General features: G+C 45.2%; 2 protein-coding genes across 2 annotated transcripts in view; one reads left to right on the top strand and one right to left on the bottom strand.

Moving 5' to 3' along the window:
• The first annotated feature begins 158 nt into the window (after positions 1-158).
• On the top strand, positions 159-13,509 carry SNRPB (small nuclear ribonucleoprotein polypeptides B and B1). Its single transcript, XM_030211451.1, has 7 exons — positions 159-286; positions 3,304-3,455; positions 3,823-3,934; positions 8,297-8,449; positions 10,373-10,514; positions 12,241-12,366; positions 13,296-13,509. Exons 1-7 carry the CDS (start codon positions 284-286, stop codon positions 13,331-13,333), a joined length of 726 nt encoding a protein of 241 aa, XP_030067311.1. The 5' UTR covers positions 159-283; the 3' UTR covers positions 13,334-13,509.
• A 3,027-nt stretch (positions 13,510-16,536) lies between these two features.
• DDX27 (DEAD-box helicase 27) overlaps positions 16,537-18,557 on the bottom strand; it is a 39,615-nt gene continuing 37,594 nt past the window's right edge. The window contains exons 20-21 of the mRNA XM_030211440.1: positions 17,988-18,062; positions 16,537-16,749 (exon numbers count right to left, since the gene is read on the bottom strand). Coding sequence (XP_030067300.1) covers positions 16,734-16,749; positions 17,988-18,062 — 91 coding nt within the window. The 3' untranslated portion in view covers positions 16,537-16,733. The remainder of the gene's footprint in view (positions 16,750-17,987; positions 18,063-18,557) is intronic.

The following is an 18,557-nucleotide window of genomic DNA, read 5'->3' on the forward strand; positions in this document are numbered from 1 at the left end:
CAAAAAAGCATGCAAACCTATGCTGTATCCACGCTGTCGTTCTTTATTGTCGGTAGCATTTTTATTTTATTTTATTTGACCTAATTAATACTTTCATACATGCCAGTTTGTGCCTGCATACGGATGCGCACAGAGAAAAGCACTAGGCGTTGAGCTTCCGGTTCACCACGAGTCTTCACTTCCGGCATAAGTAGCCGCCGCTGACTGGAGCAAGATTCGCAGCGGAATTTTTGTTTGTGTTCGGTAGAATCGGTCGCTGAGTCGACCCATCCGAACCGCAGCTATGGTAAGAAGTGTTGCGTTGGGGTCTTAAGGCGGTGGTGGAGTTGTGGGAGTAGCTATTTTCGTGGTACAGAGAGCAGGGAAGCTCCTGAAGCTATGGGACCTGGGGGGGGGGAGGCTTTGGGGCCCAGATATGGAAAATCAGTGTGGGGGTTCTGCTGTGCTTCGGGGGTACCTGCTCGGGATGCTACATTGTGGTCTTTTTTTTTTTTTTTACTATTTTTTGTTTGTCTTTGTCGCGTGTTTGTAGCCGAGGAGGGAAGTTATAGACTGCCAGGACGGGTTTCATGGATGTGCCCTGCTAAGGGGACTGTGTTGGTGAGCGACAGTTCCGAAACTGTCAGGTTACCTAGCTTAGGAAAGTCTTGGTTTCTGATAAACTCCATTATGGTACTTTGGTGGATCTGCAGCACCGAAGTGCTTCCAGTCAGATTGTAAGCTCTCCAGGGCAGGGACTGTCCTTCCCCTTGTGAAACTTGTACAGCGCTGCGTAACCCTGGCAGCGCTATAGAAATGCTAATTAGTAGGAGGAGGAGGAGTTCAAATACTACACCAGTGCATTTTTTCTAGCAAAAAAAGTGCTGGTACTCAAATGCCAGGCCACCCCACAATAGCCAGGCCCCCAGCAACCAGTCACAGAATCTACGACAAAGCAGCCTGAGCTCTTTCATTAAAACTTGGGGAATGTAGGTCAATTTTAGCAGACAGTGGAAAAGGTGCCGGTACTCAGTACCCCCACAAAAAAAGCCCTGACAGTAGCCTATGTCTCCCTCTTGAACCGAGTAAGTAGAACCTCGGTAATGAATACAGGGCAAAATCAGAACACTTTCCCTTACTACTCATAGTACAAACGAAAACATACACATTTTGTTGTCTACTCAATAACAGTGCCAAAACCCCCTCTACTACCAGGCTCTCTGAAAATAACACAAAACCTTGAGAAAAAAAAATGCACTCAACCTACATATCTGTCTTATCAAACCAAGAACCCAAATGGTAATAAGCCTGCTTGGGAAAAATGGGCAATCTAAACATGGTAGCTATGTTAGAACAGTTATACACCTCCTATTGGAAAGCACAGATCCTAAAAAAAAATGAGAAAAGATCAGGCTTGCCTGCTACAGATTCCTGCACAGAAACATGCACTGGTTCATGAGTGGGCAACTTTTTTTTTTTTTTTTTTTTTAATAATACACAGAGGGCCACATAACTGTCTGCACTATCACTAGTGGTCCACATACAGAAACTTAACAAAATGTGATGACTGAGGTGCTCATTTTCAGAACACTTAGACTTACAAAGTCTAACTTTGTAAGTCTACGTGCTTTGAAAATAAGCCTCTGAATGAACATAAAATGACTACCAGAATGGTCTATTATCTTCTACTACTACTTAACATTTCTAGAGCGCTACTAGGGTTACGCAGCGCTGTACAGTTTAACAAAGGACAGTCCCTGCTCAAGAGAGCTTACAATCTAAAATGCGAAGTGTCAAGTGGGGGCAGTCTAGATTTCTGAATAGAGGTATGGTGGTTAGGTGCCGAAGGTAAGGTGGTTAGGTACCTTTGTCTTTCCAAACAGCTGCTAACACTGTCAAACAAGTCTTATCTGGTTGTTGTACCCTTTGACAGTTCCGCTGACCACAAAACTGGTTAATGACGTTTGGGTGAGCTGCTTTCTGTGTAAACTTCCCATGGTCTTGCAAGCTGCATAAAATTCAGTGGTGGATTGCAGGTTGCCCATCCCTGCGCTAGCTAAATACCTGACCGTGGTCACGTAAAAAGCACAGACAGACCCTCACCAAATATAGAATGTCACCACAAACTGGAACGAGGCAGACAAAAATTGAACTGAAAACGCTAGGAAAGCAGACTTTGCAAACAATGCAGCACTATAGAAATAGAAAAGCATTTCCCATTCAACTCTGCAAAATACAAAGGTATCAGAGATACGCATTTTTCCAAAGCTGACAGAGAAAATCAGACCACAAAAAAAGAATGAGCAGAGGGGAGAGAGGAGAATCAGCAGGCAGGAAATGTGACCAGACTAGGACCAGAATCCAGGAATTGTTTCTGTGATTGGCTTTCTGTACATAATCTCCAGAAGTAATAGTAAATAAAGTTATCTCTTCTCTTTAATTTTTTCTTTTGTCTGTCTGTAAGTGTACTTTCACAACACATGTATCGTGACACTAATGTTATCTGAGTCTGAGAGAGAGAATGGTGAGAGATTATAGGCCTTGAGGGGGCTTGTTTGGGATCGCTGAGGGAAGGAAACACTGGCACACTGTGCGTGAAAGGGGTTAGCCAGAACATTACTACTACTACTACTAACTAACATTTCTAAAGCACTACTAGGGTTACGCAGCGCTGTACAATTTAAACATAGAAGGACAGTCCCTGCTCAAAGAGCTTACAATCTAAAAGACAAGAGAACAATCTAAAGACAAGTGTACAATCTAGAGGACGAGTGAACAGTTAATCTGATAGGGTGGATAGATTGGGGCATTTTATATTTCTAGAGCGGTTAGGCGCCGAAGGCAGCATTGAAAAGGTGAGTTTTAAGCAGAGATTTGAAGATGGGTAGGGAGGGGGCATGGCGTATGGGTAAAGGAAGATTGTTCCAGGCGTAGGGTGAGGCAAGGCAGAATGAGCGGAGCCTGGAGTTGGCAGTAGTGGAGAAGGGCTTTGTCCTGTGAGCGGAGGTTGCGGGCGGGAACATAGGGGGAGATGAGGGTGGAGAGGTAGTGAGGAGCCGCAGACTTGAGTGCATTTGTAGGTAAGGAGGAGGAGCTTGAATTGTATGCAATATCTGATCGGAAGCCAATGAAGTGATTTGAGGAGAGGGGTGATATGAGTATATCGGTTTTGGCGGAATATAAGACGTGCAGCAGCGTTCTGAACGGATTGAAGGGGGGGGATAGGTGGCCGAGTGGGAGGCCGGTGAGGAGTAAGTTGCATGCACTTTTGTTTTGTTTTTAAGTTTGATGATTATTGTTGTTTGTATTTTTTTTTGCTCCTAGACGGTGGGAAAGAGCAGTAAGATGCTCCAGCACATCGACTACAGGATGCGCTGTATCCTGCAGGATGGTCGAATCTTCATTGGGACCTTCAAGGCTTTCGATAAACATATGAACCTCATTTTGTGTGACTGTGATGAATTCAGGAAAATCAAGTGAGTCCTTTTTCTTTGGGATAGAATTTTTGTTGTTTAGTTGTAGAGCATATTTGAACATTATAGCTTTTGGTAAACCTCTTTCAGGCATGATTTTTTAATTCTGCAAATTTTAAAATCCTTTCCCACCACAAAGTATTTATTTCAGTAAGGGCTCTTAACTAGGTCCATATGAAAAAACCTTTTGAATTTTCTTTTGCTATTCATTACATTATTGTCAAATGTTGACTTTGATACAAAGGTTGACGCTAGATTTCTTTATTTGTTTTCTCATTGTTCATGTTTTCATATTTTTGAGGAAAAAGAGTGGTTCATTAATTGCTAAAACACTGCAGAACAAAACTAAACTTCTACTCCAATTTTATAGGCCTAAAAACTCAAAACAGCCAGAGCGGGAAGAGAAAAGAGTCCTGGGGTTGGTGTTGCTCAGAGGAGAGAACTTGGTTTCCATGACTGTTGAGGGACCACCTCCCAAAGATGTAAGTGTTGCTGGTGGGATTGGGAACCATAACTCCTGTAGCTGGAGCAGTGGTGTAGCTACGTGGGGCCATGGGGACCTGGTCCCCCGTAGATTTGGCCATGGACCCCCCCTGCCGATGACCCTGTCGACCCCCCCCCCCCCTTGCCGACGACCCGCCGTCGCCGTGGGCTACCTTTGCTGGCGGGGGACCCCATCCTCGCCAGCCGAGGTCCTCCTCTTCCTGCAAAGGCTTTGTTCTGTTTCTGTATGTGCAGGACGTCAGAAATAGAATGAAGCCTTCGCGGAAAGAAGAGGACCTCGGCTGGTATGGATTGGGGTCCCCTGCCAGCAAAAGTAGACCACGGCGGCCGTGCGGGAGGGGGTTCGAGAGGGTCGTTGGCAGGGGTCGTCAAAGTTGGTGGTGGGGGGGTCTTAAATTTGCCCCCTCACCTCGAGCTCTGGACCCCCCTCCCGCCGAAGTCTGGCTACGCCCCTGAGCTGGAGTGGTGTTTCTTGTGGAAATAAGGGTTATAAGTAAATTGTATGGTGCAGCTTTCTGTTACATTAACTTCAAAAAGTGTAGTTCAGATTTTAATAAAGCTGTCTAGCTTTTTGTGGTTATACTTGCTCCCTTCAGCAGCTGGTAGGTTGTGTGACGGAGCTCACGTCCCTGGTATGGTTCACTCGCTCTGCTGGTCACAGCTGCACAGCATAACTTAACCTAACGGCTGCTCCCAGGTCAGTGTCTTGGGATTGTACCTGGTTGAGCTTTGCTCCGAAGCCCCTGTTTGCACTTCCTAGTGCTACTCCACCCGACTTGCCTGTTCCCCCCACTGTTGCTCCCAAGCTTTCCAAATATTTTTTTCAATTGGCCTGGCTAGCTTTATGCCCTTTGTCAGGGGCTAATGCTATGGTAAAGAACTAAGTAGGGAATTTCCCTCTAGCCGCACCCAGGGAGAGCCAGGGAAAGCAGAAATGCTGGATCCCTGGGCTGAGGTAGACCGGAGCAATCAGACAAGCCTCTGCATCTGCCAGGTGCTAGAGCATGCTGGTGGCACTTTCTGCGCAGCCTTCAGAGCCAGCAGCTGAGCAGGGATAAAGGATTATTTTTATACTGTGTAAATGTTGACTGTTTTTTCTCTCAGTGAGCATTTTACATCTGCTGTTCCATTACGTCCCACGGATCAGTCCAGAGAAAAGTGGGTTATGTCCCTCTACCAGCAAGTGGAGATAGAGAGAACCTCAGAGCTGTGCCATAAAGGATACTGTGCAGCAGCCTCACTTTCAGTATTCTCTCTGTCTCAGCAGGTGGATGGACATGCAGTTCCTTTTGAATGTAGTAGCAAAAACCACAGAAAGGTGGTGTAACAAGTCCTATTCCCTTTCCTGTGCAGCTCTGGTTTGGTGCTTGCTGTTAGCCTGTTCCCTCAGGCTTACTTGAGCTGGGGTTTCTAGCGTGTCTTGGCTGATCTGTTGGGGTACACCTGGTGGTGCCAGGTCCCCCCCCCCATCCCTTGCTCTCTTCTTTGGGTTTTTATGTGCTGGTGATCTATCTGGCACATGACATTTGGATTCCTGCCACTGGGGTGGAAAAAGAAATCCTAGAGACGGTCCTTCTGTGTGACGATTTTGCACTATTTATTTACTGGATGGATATGCCTCTGCTGTAGTCTTCGCTTGCTGAGTGCTGGCCTGTGTTTGCAGTTCTGCTGGCTGTTTTGTTCCCATGAAGGCTTTTATGCTCCCCTAGCCGGCATGGGTCTGTGCATCGTTCCTTCGCTAGCTCTGCCTCTCTCTAACATCAGCACTATTTTTTGTGACTGGTTTATGCCTTGTCTGCAGCTGCCTGCTATTTTTAGCCTGTTCCCGCACAGTCGGGCCTCTCCTCTGTCCGCTGACTGGTGATTTCTTTTCTGACGCTTTTGGCCCAGAGGGCATTCCCGTGTGGAGTAGCAGGCTCTTCAGCAGTGTTTTTTCTTTGGCAGGCTTCACGCCAGTCGCGCGCTCTGTCCGCCATCTTGCACCAGCTTCCATCTTCGTGTGACTGCTGGGTTTGGTTGGCTCGCCACCTTTGGTGGCATTCAGGGAGCAGCTGCGGGTCTCCTTTTCCCCGCTGTGCATATTGCTAGCATTCCGCGTTCGTCTTGTAATGGCGGTGTCGGGTGGAATGGAGCTAATTGCTGCTCCCTTTCCCGCACCTTTCTCTTTGGATGTTTCTTCCCATGCTGCATTTGTTCTGCCACCCCCCCCCCCCCCCCCCCAAAAAAAAAAATAAAGAAAAGATTCTGGTCGGCCCATTTCAACTGCGTAGTCTTTGACTGCGGATACCGGGACACAGCCCGGTCCTTCTTACCTATGACATCAGTCTCTGGTGGCCAGTTAAAAAAAAATAAAAACAAGAATACACTCTACAGGCCCTTTAGGCCGTGCTGTCTTGGTCACACCTGAGGGGGGATGACAGGGCTCCCCCCCCCCCCTTATTCTTCTGCGGCGGCTTAGCGTACTGGGTTCTGTTGCCCCCTTTTTTTTTTTTTTTTCTGAGTTGTTGGCTCCTCTGCGGCTCCTTGTCCTCTTTCTTGGGGTTCTAGTGTCTCTTTGGCAGGACGGGGAGTTTCCCTGTCTCCCCGGACTTCATTCTCTCTGCAGTTTCTGAGCAGGGTTTGGGGACCTTTGTCTCCTGGGGGCCTTTGCTGTTCTTGGGCCCCTTTGGTACTCCCGGAGCTCCTTTTCTCCTATGGTGCTTCCAAGGGAGCTCTCTGTTTTTTGATGCCCCCTCCCCCCCCCCCCACACCCCATGTTGGTGCCTTTCAGTTCCCTCTTCATCTTGGTGGTTCTCTGTCCCTGTTGCCCCTGGGGAGGGGAGGGTCCTCCATAGCCAACATCTTTGGATAGTCTTCCATGGGTGGCCTTTCACCTGTCCTTCGTGAAACTGGTTACTGCTTCGGACTGCTTGCCTTGTTGGACCTCCCCGTGTCTTGCCAGAGGGACAGTTCCAGTAGTTCCGTCTGCCCTCAGTGCCTCTCAGTTGATTCTCCTGGGACTTTTTGGACCGTTATATAATTAACTGCTGCACCTAGTTTCTGCCGCAGTGCTAGGCTGGGGGGTTTATAGGCTGTGGGCTGTCTTGCTCCTGCTCTTCACCTTCGTCCTCCCAGCTGAGGTGGTCTGTCTCCTACCCTGACCCTTCATAGTAACATAGTAGATGACGGCAGAAAAAGACCTGCATGGTCCATCCAGTCTGCCCAACAAGATAAACTCATATGTGCTACTTTTTGTGTATACCTTACCTTGATTTGTACCTGTCCTTTTCAGGGCACAGACCGTGTAAGTCTGCCCAGCACTATCCCCGCTTCCCACCACCGGTTCTTGCACAGACAGTATAAGTCTGCCCAGCACTATCCCCGCCTCCCACCACCAGCTCTGGCACAGACCGTATGTCTGCCCAGCACTATCTCCGCCTCCCAACCACCAGTCCCACCTCCCACCACCGGCTCTGGCACAGACCGTATAAGTCTGCCCAGCACTATCCCCGCCTCCTGCCACCGGCTCTGCCACCCAATTTTGGCTAAGCTCCTTAGGATCCATTCCTTCTGAACAGGATTCCTTTATGTTTATCCCATGCGTGCTTGAATTCTGTTACCGTTTTCATTTCCACCACCTCCCGCGGGAGGGCATGCCAAGCATCCACTACTCTCTCCGTGAAAAAATACTTCCTGACATTTTTCTTGAGTCTGCCCCCCCTTCAATCTCATTTCATGTCCTCTCGTTCTACCTTCTTCGCATCTCCGGAAAAGGTTCGTCTCCCATGCTCTCCTGCCGGTTCCTGCTTAGGGGTGGTGTTCAAGGCCTGGGAGCAGGCGGGAAAGCAGGCTCCCAACAAGATGAGTAGAGTCCTCTTTCTTCTTGCTTCCAGTATTCCTGGAAATAAAGGGAGGTAACACTCTGCAGGTAAGTCATGGTATATTTTATTGTGTCATACGTAATCTTTAATTATAGAGTGATCAAGTAAGGTGCAACCTAAGCTCGTTTCTTATTTTTTTCTGTTGCCAATAATTGTTTTTCATTTTTATGTTCAGTATCAGCAAAGTGACTGGAAAGTTAAATATAACAACTCAGTTTGAGCATTTTTGCTTGTTTTTCAACTGTATACTAGGACTTAAGTCCGAATACTCTGTTGGCAGGGTTCCTTCTGCTTTTATAGTGGAGTAAATGTGGAAGATCATGGGCAGAAAGAGGAACTTAAGAATATTATGTATTGCAGAGAAGGAAGTAAAACACTAAAGGCTGTATTAGACTTATTTTTCTTCCTATTCTTTTTAACACAGTAGTTTTTATTCATGGGGAAGGGGAATAGATCTAAAATGTTTGCAGTTGTTTGCAGACTGGTATTGCTCGTGTGCCACTGGCTGGAGCTGCGGGAGGACCCGGAGTTGGTAGAGCAGCTGGGAGAGGAGTGCCGGCTGGTGCACCAATGCCACAGGCCCCAGCAGGTCTAGCTGGCCCAGTCAGGGGAATTGGAGGACCATCCCAGCAGGTGAGCAGCCTTCTCTTAGCCTTTTCTGAGAATAATGTTGTGTATTTACTTTCTAGAATGATTCCTGTGTCCTTTACTGTGTTTCTAGAAATACTATAGGTTTTTTGTTTGTTTGTTTTGGGGGGGGAGGGACTGGTGATGGTATAATTCAGTTCTTCTCAAACCTCTCCTGAAAGCTTACCTAACCGGTTGGGTTATACAGTGGATCCTAAGGAAGCAGGTGAAAGCTTGCTTCTTCCATTAAAAGCCTAGGAGAAGAGCCAACTAAGTAGCTAGTCGCACACACAAGAATTAATTCCATCTGTACATACTGTAGCAGGACTTGCTTATCCACTGTTACTCTAGCTGAGATCATTTTGACTCCAGGTGCAGTTTTTCCTCATTAGCTGCCTTTATTTTGTCTGTATGTTCCACCTCTGCATACACTGCATGCTGTTAAGATGTTTTAATGTATATTACGCTGACACTGCAAGTAGCATACTGTGCCATACTGTGTATTGTTACTTGAATATTTTTACTGCTGTAATTGTCTTGCCTATGTATGACTTTTTTCACCCAAGGCAGTAAATGAACATACTGATCTGTTTTAGTGTGGTAATCCTGAAAACCCAGCCGGCCAGGTCTGCCTCCAGGAGAGGTTTAAGAAGCACCGGTATAATCCATTAGTTACTATATCGATTATGACTATCGGTACTTAGCAAGTCATGTAACTGGAGGCTTGCTTAGTTACCATTTTTTTTTTTACCTGTGTATGTCGAGCTGCCAGGAATTTGACGGGGCTTGACCTGTAGGCTGGAGAGGCATGTAATCATCTGCAGTAAAAATAAATGAGTAGGTTTATTTGCATAGCGAACTATACAGTTAATGGCACCCAGATTTGGGTGCAGTGAAAAATCAGCACTTATCGCCATTCTGCAAAGGGCACTATGGGATGAGCATCCTTTCCAGAATAGCACCAATTCCGGCTAATAAAATTAAGCAACAGGACTTACAGAAATCGGATGTAAATCTTGGAAAACACGTTGGTTGTGCATTCCCCCCCCCCCCCAAATTCTGTAACACTGTGTGTAACTTTTGGGAATTCCCTTGGCCACATCTCCTTTTGGTTTGCACGTGAGAGAATTTAGGTACGGTGCATGCAATTTGCAACTCCAAATTAGTGGTGATTTAATGCCAATAATTGATCGAGCCATTACCGCTGAATGGTTGTTAATTTAGTTGTGTATCCAAGTCGGGTTGATGCAGAAATGTGGGCGACCTTGATGCTATGTATCTACATAAATCTGATGAATATGGTTTGACACCCTTCAGGACTGGATCAGGAGCCCTAGTAATAAATGAATTCATAAAACATGACTTACCGTATTTTTCGGACTATAAGACGCACCGGACCATAAGACGCACCTAGGTTTTAGAGGAGGGAAATAGGAAAAAAAAATTTTCCTTTTTCCCTCCTCTAAAACCTAGGTGCTCCGGTGCGTCTTGTCCAAGTTTTGGATCGCCCTCCCCTACTTACGTGACACGATGTTCCCTGGTGGTCTAGTGACGTCGGGGCAGGAAAGAGCCCCCTCTTTCCTGCCCAGCGCGCTGCTCTCCGTGCTCCTGACTGCTTCCTGACGGTCTCGGCGAGATTCAAAATGGCGTCACTAGACCACCAGGGCCCATCGCGTCACGTAAGTAGGGGAGGGCGATCCAAAACTCGCTACCTTCGGACTATAAGACGCACCCCCCATTTTCCTCCCAAATTTTTGGGGAAAAAAGTGCGTCTTATAGTCCGAAAAATATGGTATTTCATAGTGAGGATGAAGTGGTGGGTTAGATTTTGTTCTGATTCTTTAATGGTACTGTAAACGACAGCAACTGTCTGTCTGGTGTGGATGCTTTCAGCCTGAGCATAAATGACTCCCTCTTTACCCCACACAGGTGATGACGCCCCAAGGACGTGGAACCGTTTCTGCAGCTGCGGCTGCAGCCACTGCCAGCATTGCTGGAGCCCCCACACAGTATGCACCAGGTGGCAGAGGTGGACCTCCCCCTCCTATGGGGCGAGGAGCTCTACCTCCAGGTACGAACAACTTGGTATTCACATTTTGTGTAGAGAGATTTGTGTCCCTGAAAACAAATAGGCAAATGATCCGCAAAATCCAAAACGGCAAAAAAAAGAAACATAGAGCAGACCGACTAAAATGATAAAACACACGTTATTCATCACATAAAACCATTCTTCGCTCGCCGGACACGGCCCTATTTCACCCTCATAAGGGCTGTGTCGGGCTGAGAGTAAACTGTAGGATAAGGCCCCCTCCTGAAATGGCCAGGCATCAAGTGCTTCATTTGCCGCACGGCCATTCCCTGAAAAAAAAAGAAAGACCTACCTTTTATCTGCTGCAATACAAGGGGGCCTTGGAGTGCATCAGAAACATGCACCGTCAATGTAGGCCCCCTTCTGCTGCAGCCTGGTTTTTTTTTTGCTGCTAGAGATATTTGTGTACTAGAACTTGAGGGTGGAGACTAGTCGTCTCTTTGACTGGATCACTGATGAGCAAATCATGTCTGAACCTAATGATGAACTGGTTCTAAGCAGGATTACACTGAGGTCTGGCTTGGATTTTTGGGGAGGGGAAAAGTGCTTGGACTCTTAGGAAACCTTGGCTTTCAGCTGTGGTTCCCAGGCTGTAGATTAGGATCTTGGATGGGGGTCACAGAAACAGGTTTGCTCCCCCCCCCCTCCCCATCCCTCTGGACCTGAATTTATAACGTATGACCAGTAGTGACAGACAACATGAAGCCTCTGTTCCAGCGGACACCCACAGATCCTGCAGTGTGTGCTTCCTTTTAGACTGGAAACCTGTGCAGTGTACTGGGTTCTGTGAGCACACAGGGCCCTATGCTGACTGCTGTCACTTTGGTCACCACTGCTATTTTCATACTTTGGATGTGGTGGGGGAAAGAGGGGTAGGCATTGGTAGTCTGCTGTTTACTTTTTTTTTTTTTTTATCCTCTGGTGCCACTTGAATTTTTTTTTTTTTTTGGTGTTTTAAAATGGAGTCACATAAGTTTGGGAAGCATTAGCCTTTAGCATGAAAGTCTGCGTGTGTATAAATTAGAAGTTGGCAGTTTGTAATCTAAAAGACCCGGTAGGGTCCCTAAACCAGGTAATTGTTACAGGGCAAGGCAGCAGTGCATGCTTAAGTGTGAACCGTTCTGGAGAGTGACCAGTGGCGTAGCAAGGTAGGCTGCCACCCAGGGTGGATCGCCACTGCGCACCCCCCCCCCCCCAGGTGCAGCGGTGTCAGTCCCCCCCAGGGTGCAGCATCAAGCCCCCCCCCCCCCCCCCCCCCCCCCCCCCCCCGGGTGCATTCTTGGCTGCTGGAGGGTGCAGAGAGCAGCCGCGCACCTGTCAGCTCCACTGGCTCCCTGCTCCCTCTGCCCCGGAACAGGAAGTAACCTGTTCCGGGGCAGAGGGAGCAGGGAACCAGCGGAGCCGACTGGCATGCGGCTGCTCTCTGCATCCTCCAGCAGCGTGCACCCGGGGCGGACCACCGCCCCGCCCTTCCTACGCCACTGAGTGTGACAAATTGTGCAACTTTTTAGTTATTACTCAAATAGGTCACATTTTGACTACTGTGGCATTTTCAAAGCACCAATGCTAAGTGCTACTGTAGTTTTATAGTAACTTGTATGTGTACATATTTTACATGAGGTTGTTTCTACTGTTAATTTATGACTTCTGTCTCTTCTTCCCCCCCCCCCCCCCCCCCCCCCCCCCCCCCCCAATGTTTTCTGTTAAGGAATGATGGGTCCACCTCCTGGTATGAGGCCACCTATGGGCCCACCAATGGGAATGCCCCCAGGCAGAGGTGCACCAATGGGAATGCCTCCTCCAGGCATGAGACCACCCCCACCTGGCATGAGAGGTAAACAGTGCGGATACCAGGTTGAAATAGTAAACTAGCAGGTGTTATTGTGATAGTTTGTGTGTGTGTGTCTTGAGGTGGTGGGACAGCATTGGACAGCCAGGTAAGCAGTACTGTTCTTTTTGAAAAACCAGTCTCAAAGGGCTAGTCCAGCTGGCGGGGTTTCATTAGCCGACATCTTTAAGCTGCTCCCTGCAACCTAAATTTTATTTATTTATTACATTTGTATCCCACATTATCCCAACTTTTTTGCGGGCTCAATGTGGCTTACAATTCATCGTGGGTATGGGAAATAGAAGGGAACATACATTTATTATTAACAGAGAATTCTGGGTTAAATGATAGTATTAAAGCAAAAGATAGTAAGAAACATTTCTGGGTAAGTCAGAGATTATACAGTTACATGTGTTGATCTTTGTTGTATATCGTGTCGAAGAGAGAGGTTTTCAATAGTTTGCGGAAATGATTTTGTTTTTCAACTTTTTATCTACCCCCCCCCCCCCCCCCCATCCCTCCTGTTTTTTTTTGTTTGTTTGTTTTCTGTGTTGAATAGTAGCTTGTAATGATCTCTTTGGTCAGATAATGTAAAGAAAATAATTTCTTACACCTTTTTGAGAAAAAAATACAAAACATTGTCTGCCTGGACTCTTACAATTGTAGTCTGTACAGAAATGTTACATTTCTATATTTCTAACATTCCTTTTAAAATACAATTTGGAAGTATAGGTGAATGCAATACTCCTGTCTCCAAAGCTTTAAGGTACTGGCCATGCTTAGCCTATTATCTGTCCTCTTGAACTGGTTTGAATGTGACTAGTGGATGCCATTAAAGATGTCAGCTATGCATCCTACCTCCAGACTTATCTTGTGTTAAGGCTATTAACCACATCGTTGTGAAAATGTAAAAATTTATTTTATTTTTCCCTTAGGTCCTCCGCCTCCTGGCATGCGGCCGCCCAGACCCTAAAGTTCTTTCTTGCCCCGTTTCCTCCTAAACATATTATTGTGCACCCTACTAGGAGAAAGTCACTTGAAGCAGCGTTCCCATATGAGCTGTATGGCATCCTTCAGTCAATTTTGGTTGTGTATATTTTTATTTAGTGTCTACAAATTTACAGTTTTTAATAAACTTCTGAAAATGTAGTTCTTAGTCCAGCGTGCCTGTAAACATGGAGAAAGTCATCACACCTGTGTTGACTCTTATGTTATGCTGAAATGACCCTTCATTTGTATAAGAAATGCACTGAGTTTGGTACCTGGTCACTTAAAATCATTGTGTTAAAGATTGACCTCCAGTAGCCAACAGGGTTTCAGGTTCCTTTCTTTAAGTGTCTTCTATTAATGGAGTCCAGCTGAAGATTTAAACTTCATTAGTACTACCTTTATGGGATACATAAGCCTGGGGGCGAAGGCTTAAAGAGACGCTGACCCCTGATAGCTATTCTTATGTTTTTAGGGTCTGTTTGGTTTTTAAGAGGCCTGTTGCCATGTGTACAATATTTGTATACACCTGCTTGTTACAGTGGTCCAGGTCTTTCTGCATCTGAGTAAGCGGAATGGGCATTTGTCTGTTGGTCACCGTTTTAAATTCTGGCAGGAATGAGGCTGGAAATTCATTGAAGGCAGAGGCAGAACCACCATTTAAAATTGTGACAGACTTTCCAGCTACACTCTCCTTCCTTCCTGAGGAAAACGCCCCAGCCACTCAGGTTTGAGAACTCTCTATATAGAATAGCATGATGGCTAAAACATGGGTTCCATTTAGACGCAGCAAGACCTGCACAACGGCAATAATCATAACAGCAGTGTAAGAGAACTTTGAGTAAACCTATTAATGTACAGGTGCAAGCTTAGTAGTGGTACAACCTGCTACACAGACTATGGTCAATTTTTCTTTTAACATGGATGGATAGGGCTTAAATGAAGGAGGAACAGAAAATACAAACCCCATTTTCGGATAATTTATCTTATTTATTGCATTTGTATCTCACATTTTCCCACCATATGGCAGGTTCAATGTGGCTTACATATTGCTAAAAAGGTGGTTACAAAATTTAGATTTGTAGAAGTCTAGTACAGAAGTACAATAAACGCTTAGGTTGATACATTAGCATATTGTGAGAGGTTATTGTTGTTTTCCAAATACAGAAAACACTGCTTAAAGGCATAGAGGGCCCAATCTAAAACAAAGATACAAATAAATGCAATTATGTCAATGGGTGTGGGGGGCTATTGGATTAGCAAAGATCAGATAATCAACACTGTACTTTAAGTACAGTTATATCACTTTTTCTTTGTAATCACTGTTGATGCTGCTGGTTAAGGAAAATGGACAGAGACAACTTTGTTGCAGCTTATTATTTAAACCTAAAAACGGGTAGTAGTTGCAGGGCTGCATTAAAAAAACATAGGCATATGTTGACAGCTCCCCCCCCCCAAAAAATAAATAAAACAGCTGCTGAAGTAGGAGTCTAGGGTTACCAATTTATTTACATTTCTTTTTAAAGAGTATAGAATTTTTTTTTTTAATTCATAGTTAAAAGCTAAGACGGGTGACTAAAATAGCTGCAAGTTTGTTTAAAAGGTTCAGCTGTAGTTTGTGTGTGTGTTTGCCCTACTTATTTTCATTGTCACTATCCCTATTTCCGTAGTAGACATAGGAGGACTGGAAGGTATCAGTTTCTGCATTCAATTCAAACTTCTCTGACTGACCTATAAGTGCATTCACTCTACCGCTCCCCAGTACCTCTCCACTCTTGTCTCTCCCTACACCCCCCCCCCCCCTTTGGGTACTCCGTTCTGTGGATAAATCTCTCGTCTGTTCCCTTCTCCTCTACTGCTAATTCCAGACTCCGTTCCTTTTATGTCGCTGCACCTCACGCCTGGAATAGAATTCCTGAGCTTGTACGTCTAGCCCCGTCCTTGGCCGTTTTCAAATCCAGGCTAAAAGCCCACCTCTAACGCTGCTTTTGACGCCTAACCACTACTCACTTGCCCTGTACCCTTTTATCCCCACCTCTTAATTGTTCTGTCTGTCCTATTTAGATTGTGAGCTCTTTGAGCAGGGGCTGTCTTTTTCTTGTTTGGTGTACAGCGCTGCGTATGCCTTGTAGCGCTATAGAAGTGATAAGTAGTAGTAGCTTTAACTGCAGGAAGGGAAGTATTGTACTGCTTGGCACAAACCAGTGTATATTGGGGGGGGGGGGGGGGGGGAAGAGTACCTAAAGCCTAAAATCATTGGGTATAAAACCAGAACTGCCCATGTTTCTATGGGTTTAGCTAATGCAGACATAGCTGTAGTGTTCCTTCCAGCAAACTTGGGCTCAAGCGGTCTACAACTACACTTGTATTTGAATGCATACAACATTGACAAAGTGTTCTCCCACAGATGTTTGATAACAGGTTCATACCATCTTCTGTCTGGCCCATTTTTGTAGACTGAAGCCAGTAGGCAGAACCTGTTGTCCTGTCAATTACATGAGTTTAATGGGTGTATCAAGATGGCAGCAACTGCCTTAGAGAGAATGAAAACCCCACCTTCAGCTTTGTGACTTAATGCCATCTTCTGGTCATCAAACATCTGTTTGCCCCTTTTCTGTTTATTGGCTAAATGCTTTGAGGTACCACTGCAACCTGAATAGAAGAAGCTAGAGCAAGTCCTCTGTTTAAACTTTGCCACTTTGTCAAGCATATTGCTGGTAAAACACACGTAAGGGCATTATACCCTAAACATTTCAAGGTAGGTAACGGAGGATGACTGTGTTGCTTAATTTTCCTTTGTCTTAGCAAACGTGTACTTACACAGGCCCTAGTATTAGATTAATCAGGTTTTCCCATACCAATTTCTAGAGGAAGTCATGACTGAAGAGCATACAAGTGGTAGGTACAAAGTGATTGTTACTGTGAGAGGAAGTACAGGTGTTATGATGGGCTGATGTCATGGAAGGTCAACCACTATAGACCTGTTTAAGATTACTATAGTAGACTACTACTATGTTTAAATGTAATCTTTCTTGTAAAGCCTTCTCCCACCCTTCTTTAGAGTTTGTTTTTTTAACTCATAAGAAAATGCATGTTCATGTAATTTCCCATGACAGAAGAGGTGCTAGAAAACTCCAAAGAGTAGAATACTAAAAGTCTGCACGAAACAGTTTCTCACTCATAGCAGCAGGTTTCTTTTATTATTTATTTATTTGAAAAAATAGATTGACACAAGCTTGTATGCGTAAAGGAGGCAAGTACCAGTCATCTAGTACACTTTAAATCTCCTTTCCATCAGGCATTCTGAGCTTTGTGTTTTCTTAATCTGCAATATGCAGGAGATTCGTGTCCATGTCACAAGGGACCACACTAACAGAAAGTGGATGTTATTTCCGCCGGTATCTGTAAAAAGAAAACACCATAAGCACTCTAGCAGTAGATTAAATATATTAAATAACTACATCTTAACATAACATAGTAGATGACGGCAGAAAAAGACCTTAACACAGAGATGAGCTAATCCAAAAAAAAAAAAACACACACAAAATGATACCAAATTCCTTCATGGTTGTATTTGCAATCTGAATTCCTCCCCTAGGCTCAGCAACCACACACACAAAAAAATCTGAGATCCCTCCATGAAATTAGTACAGGCGCAGTTCATACACTCACCTATACTAAACAAATTTGCTTCAGCCATTGGTTAAGGCTTGTATTGCCCCTTTGTTTTTTTTTTAAGAATCCAATAAAGTCCCTATGGTAGGCAACTACTGTGTCTTGTTTTTACTATAGACCAGTCCTGAAGTAGCTGTTGCCAGTCAGGGTTTCAGGATATCCACCATGAATATGCATGAACTTGATTTGCATACACTGCTTCCATTATCTTTTTCACATATATTCATGGTGGATATCCTGAAACCCTGACTGGCAAGGTGTACTCCAGGATCAGACTTGGGAAACACTGCTCTAGAGAGCTCAGTAGGGTTTCGCACCCTAGGCTGAAGGCTAACGCCATCCAGTTCCATACGCAACACGCTCATAATTAGTACTGGTAAATATTTGCTAAAAGAGGGGTTGGGAATGGAAACTCCAAATGGGGGGGGGGGGGAGAGAGGTATCAATTTCACTAGCCTAGTAGCAATAGAAATCAAGCCTAGTACAGTTCATTAGACGGAGCTAGTTAGCATCACCGTTGATGCAAAAGAGAAAGAAGTCAGTCTGCAAAGGAAAAACAACATTGAAACTGGTGTATGTTATAGGAAAAGATTTAATGTAGACTGAGTAAAGACATACAGGTTGCCAGATACAGCTTTGTCTTTAAAAGCCTATATTTGACACAGATTACTTGTAGCAGTTTAAGGCACTAGTGTAAATTAAGATAGATATTGGCAGCATAAATTTTGTTTAGAAAGACGCTTATAAGGTGAAGCAGTTTCTAGGAAGTCAAAACATAGCTGAATGGGTTCTCTATTCAGACCATGATGATTTTGTTAACAAGCAGCTCTAGGGCATGAAAGTTACCAGAAGATCATTGTGTGGGGGGGGGGGGGGAAGGTGAAATCAGCATTAATCCAAGTTTTAGATTTCAGTTTTTGACTGATCATAATTGATAAAAAAAAAAAAAGAAGAGGTGAATATACCTTGACTTAGATTTGAAATGGCCTCCTTTTCTGTGAGTGGGTAGTCCCAAACGTTTCTTGTCTTCAAATGAAGGGCTGCACAAAGGAAAGCAAAGATTACCAGGTACTTTTCTAACCCTGAGGCAAGATGCACCACCCAAGAGTAAATCTACAAGGCTCTGGGGCTCTTTCAGGTTTGATGATTCCAATGTTTGTGCTCCATTGTTACATTCCTAACCGACACTTCAATTGTTTTGCATAATTCTGCAAAATGTAATCCATAACCAATCTGTAACAAATTGTATTTCCAACATTTAACTCATATTGTAAGCCACACTGAACCCGCAAAAAGGTGGGAAAATGTGGGATACAAATGCAATCAAACATATAAATAGCAAGTGACCGACTCACCTGCAAATGCGCAGTAGAGACTTCCCTCTCTGTCCTGTCCTCGCGTCAAGACGTGATGACATCAGAGGGCGGAACAGAGAGGGAAACGGAGTCGGAGTCACTGTCGGACACTGCCGCCTGCAAACGAACATCGTGCGCACCACCCTCCCCCCCCCCATCCCTGCACTGCTTTCACACGGA

This window comes from Microcaecilia unicolor, chromosome 8 (assembly GCF_901765095.1).
Source record: "Microcaecilia unicolor chromosome 8, aMicUni1.1, whole genome shotgun sequence".
Classification (NCBI taxonomy): domain Eukaryota; kingdom Metazoa; phylum Chordata; class Amphibia; order Gymnophiona; family Siphonopidae; genus Microcaecilia; species Microcaecilia unicolor.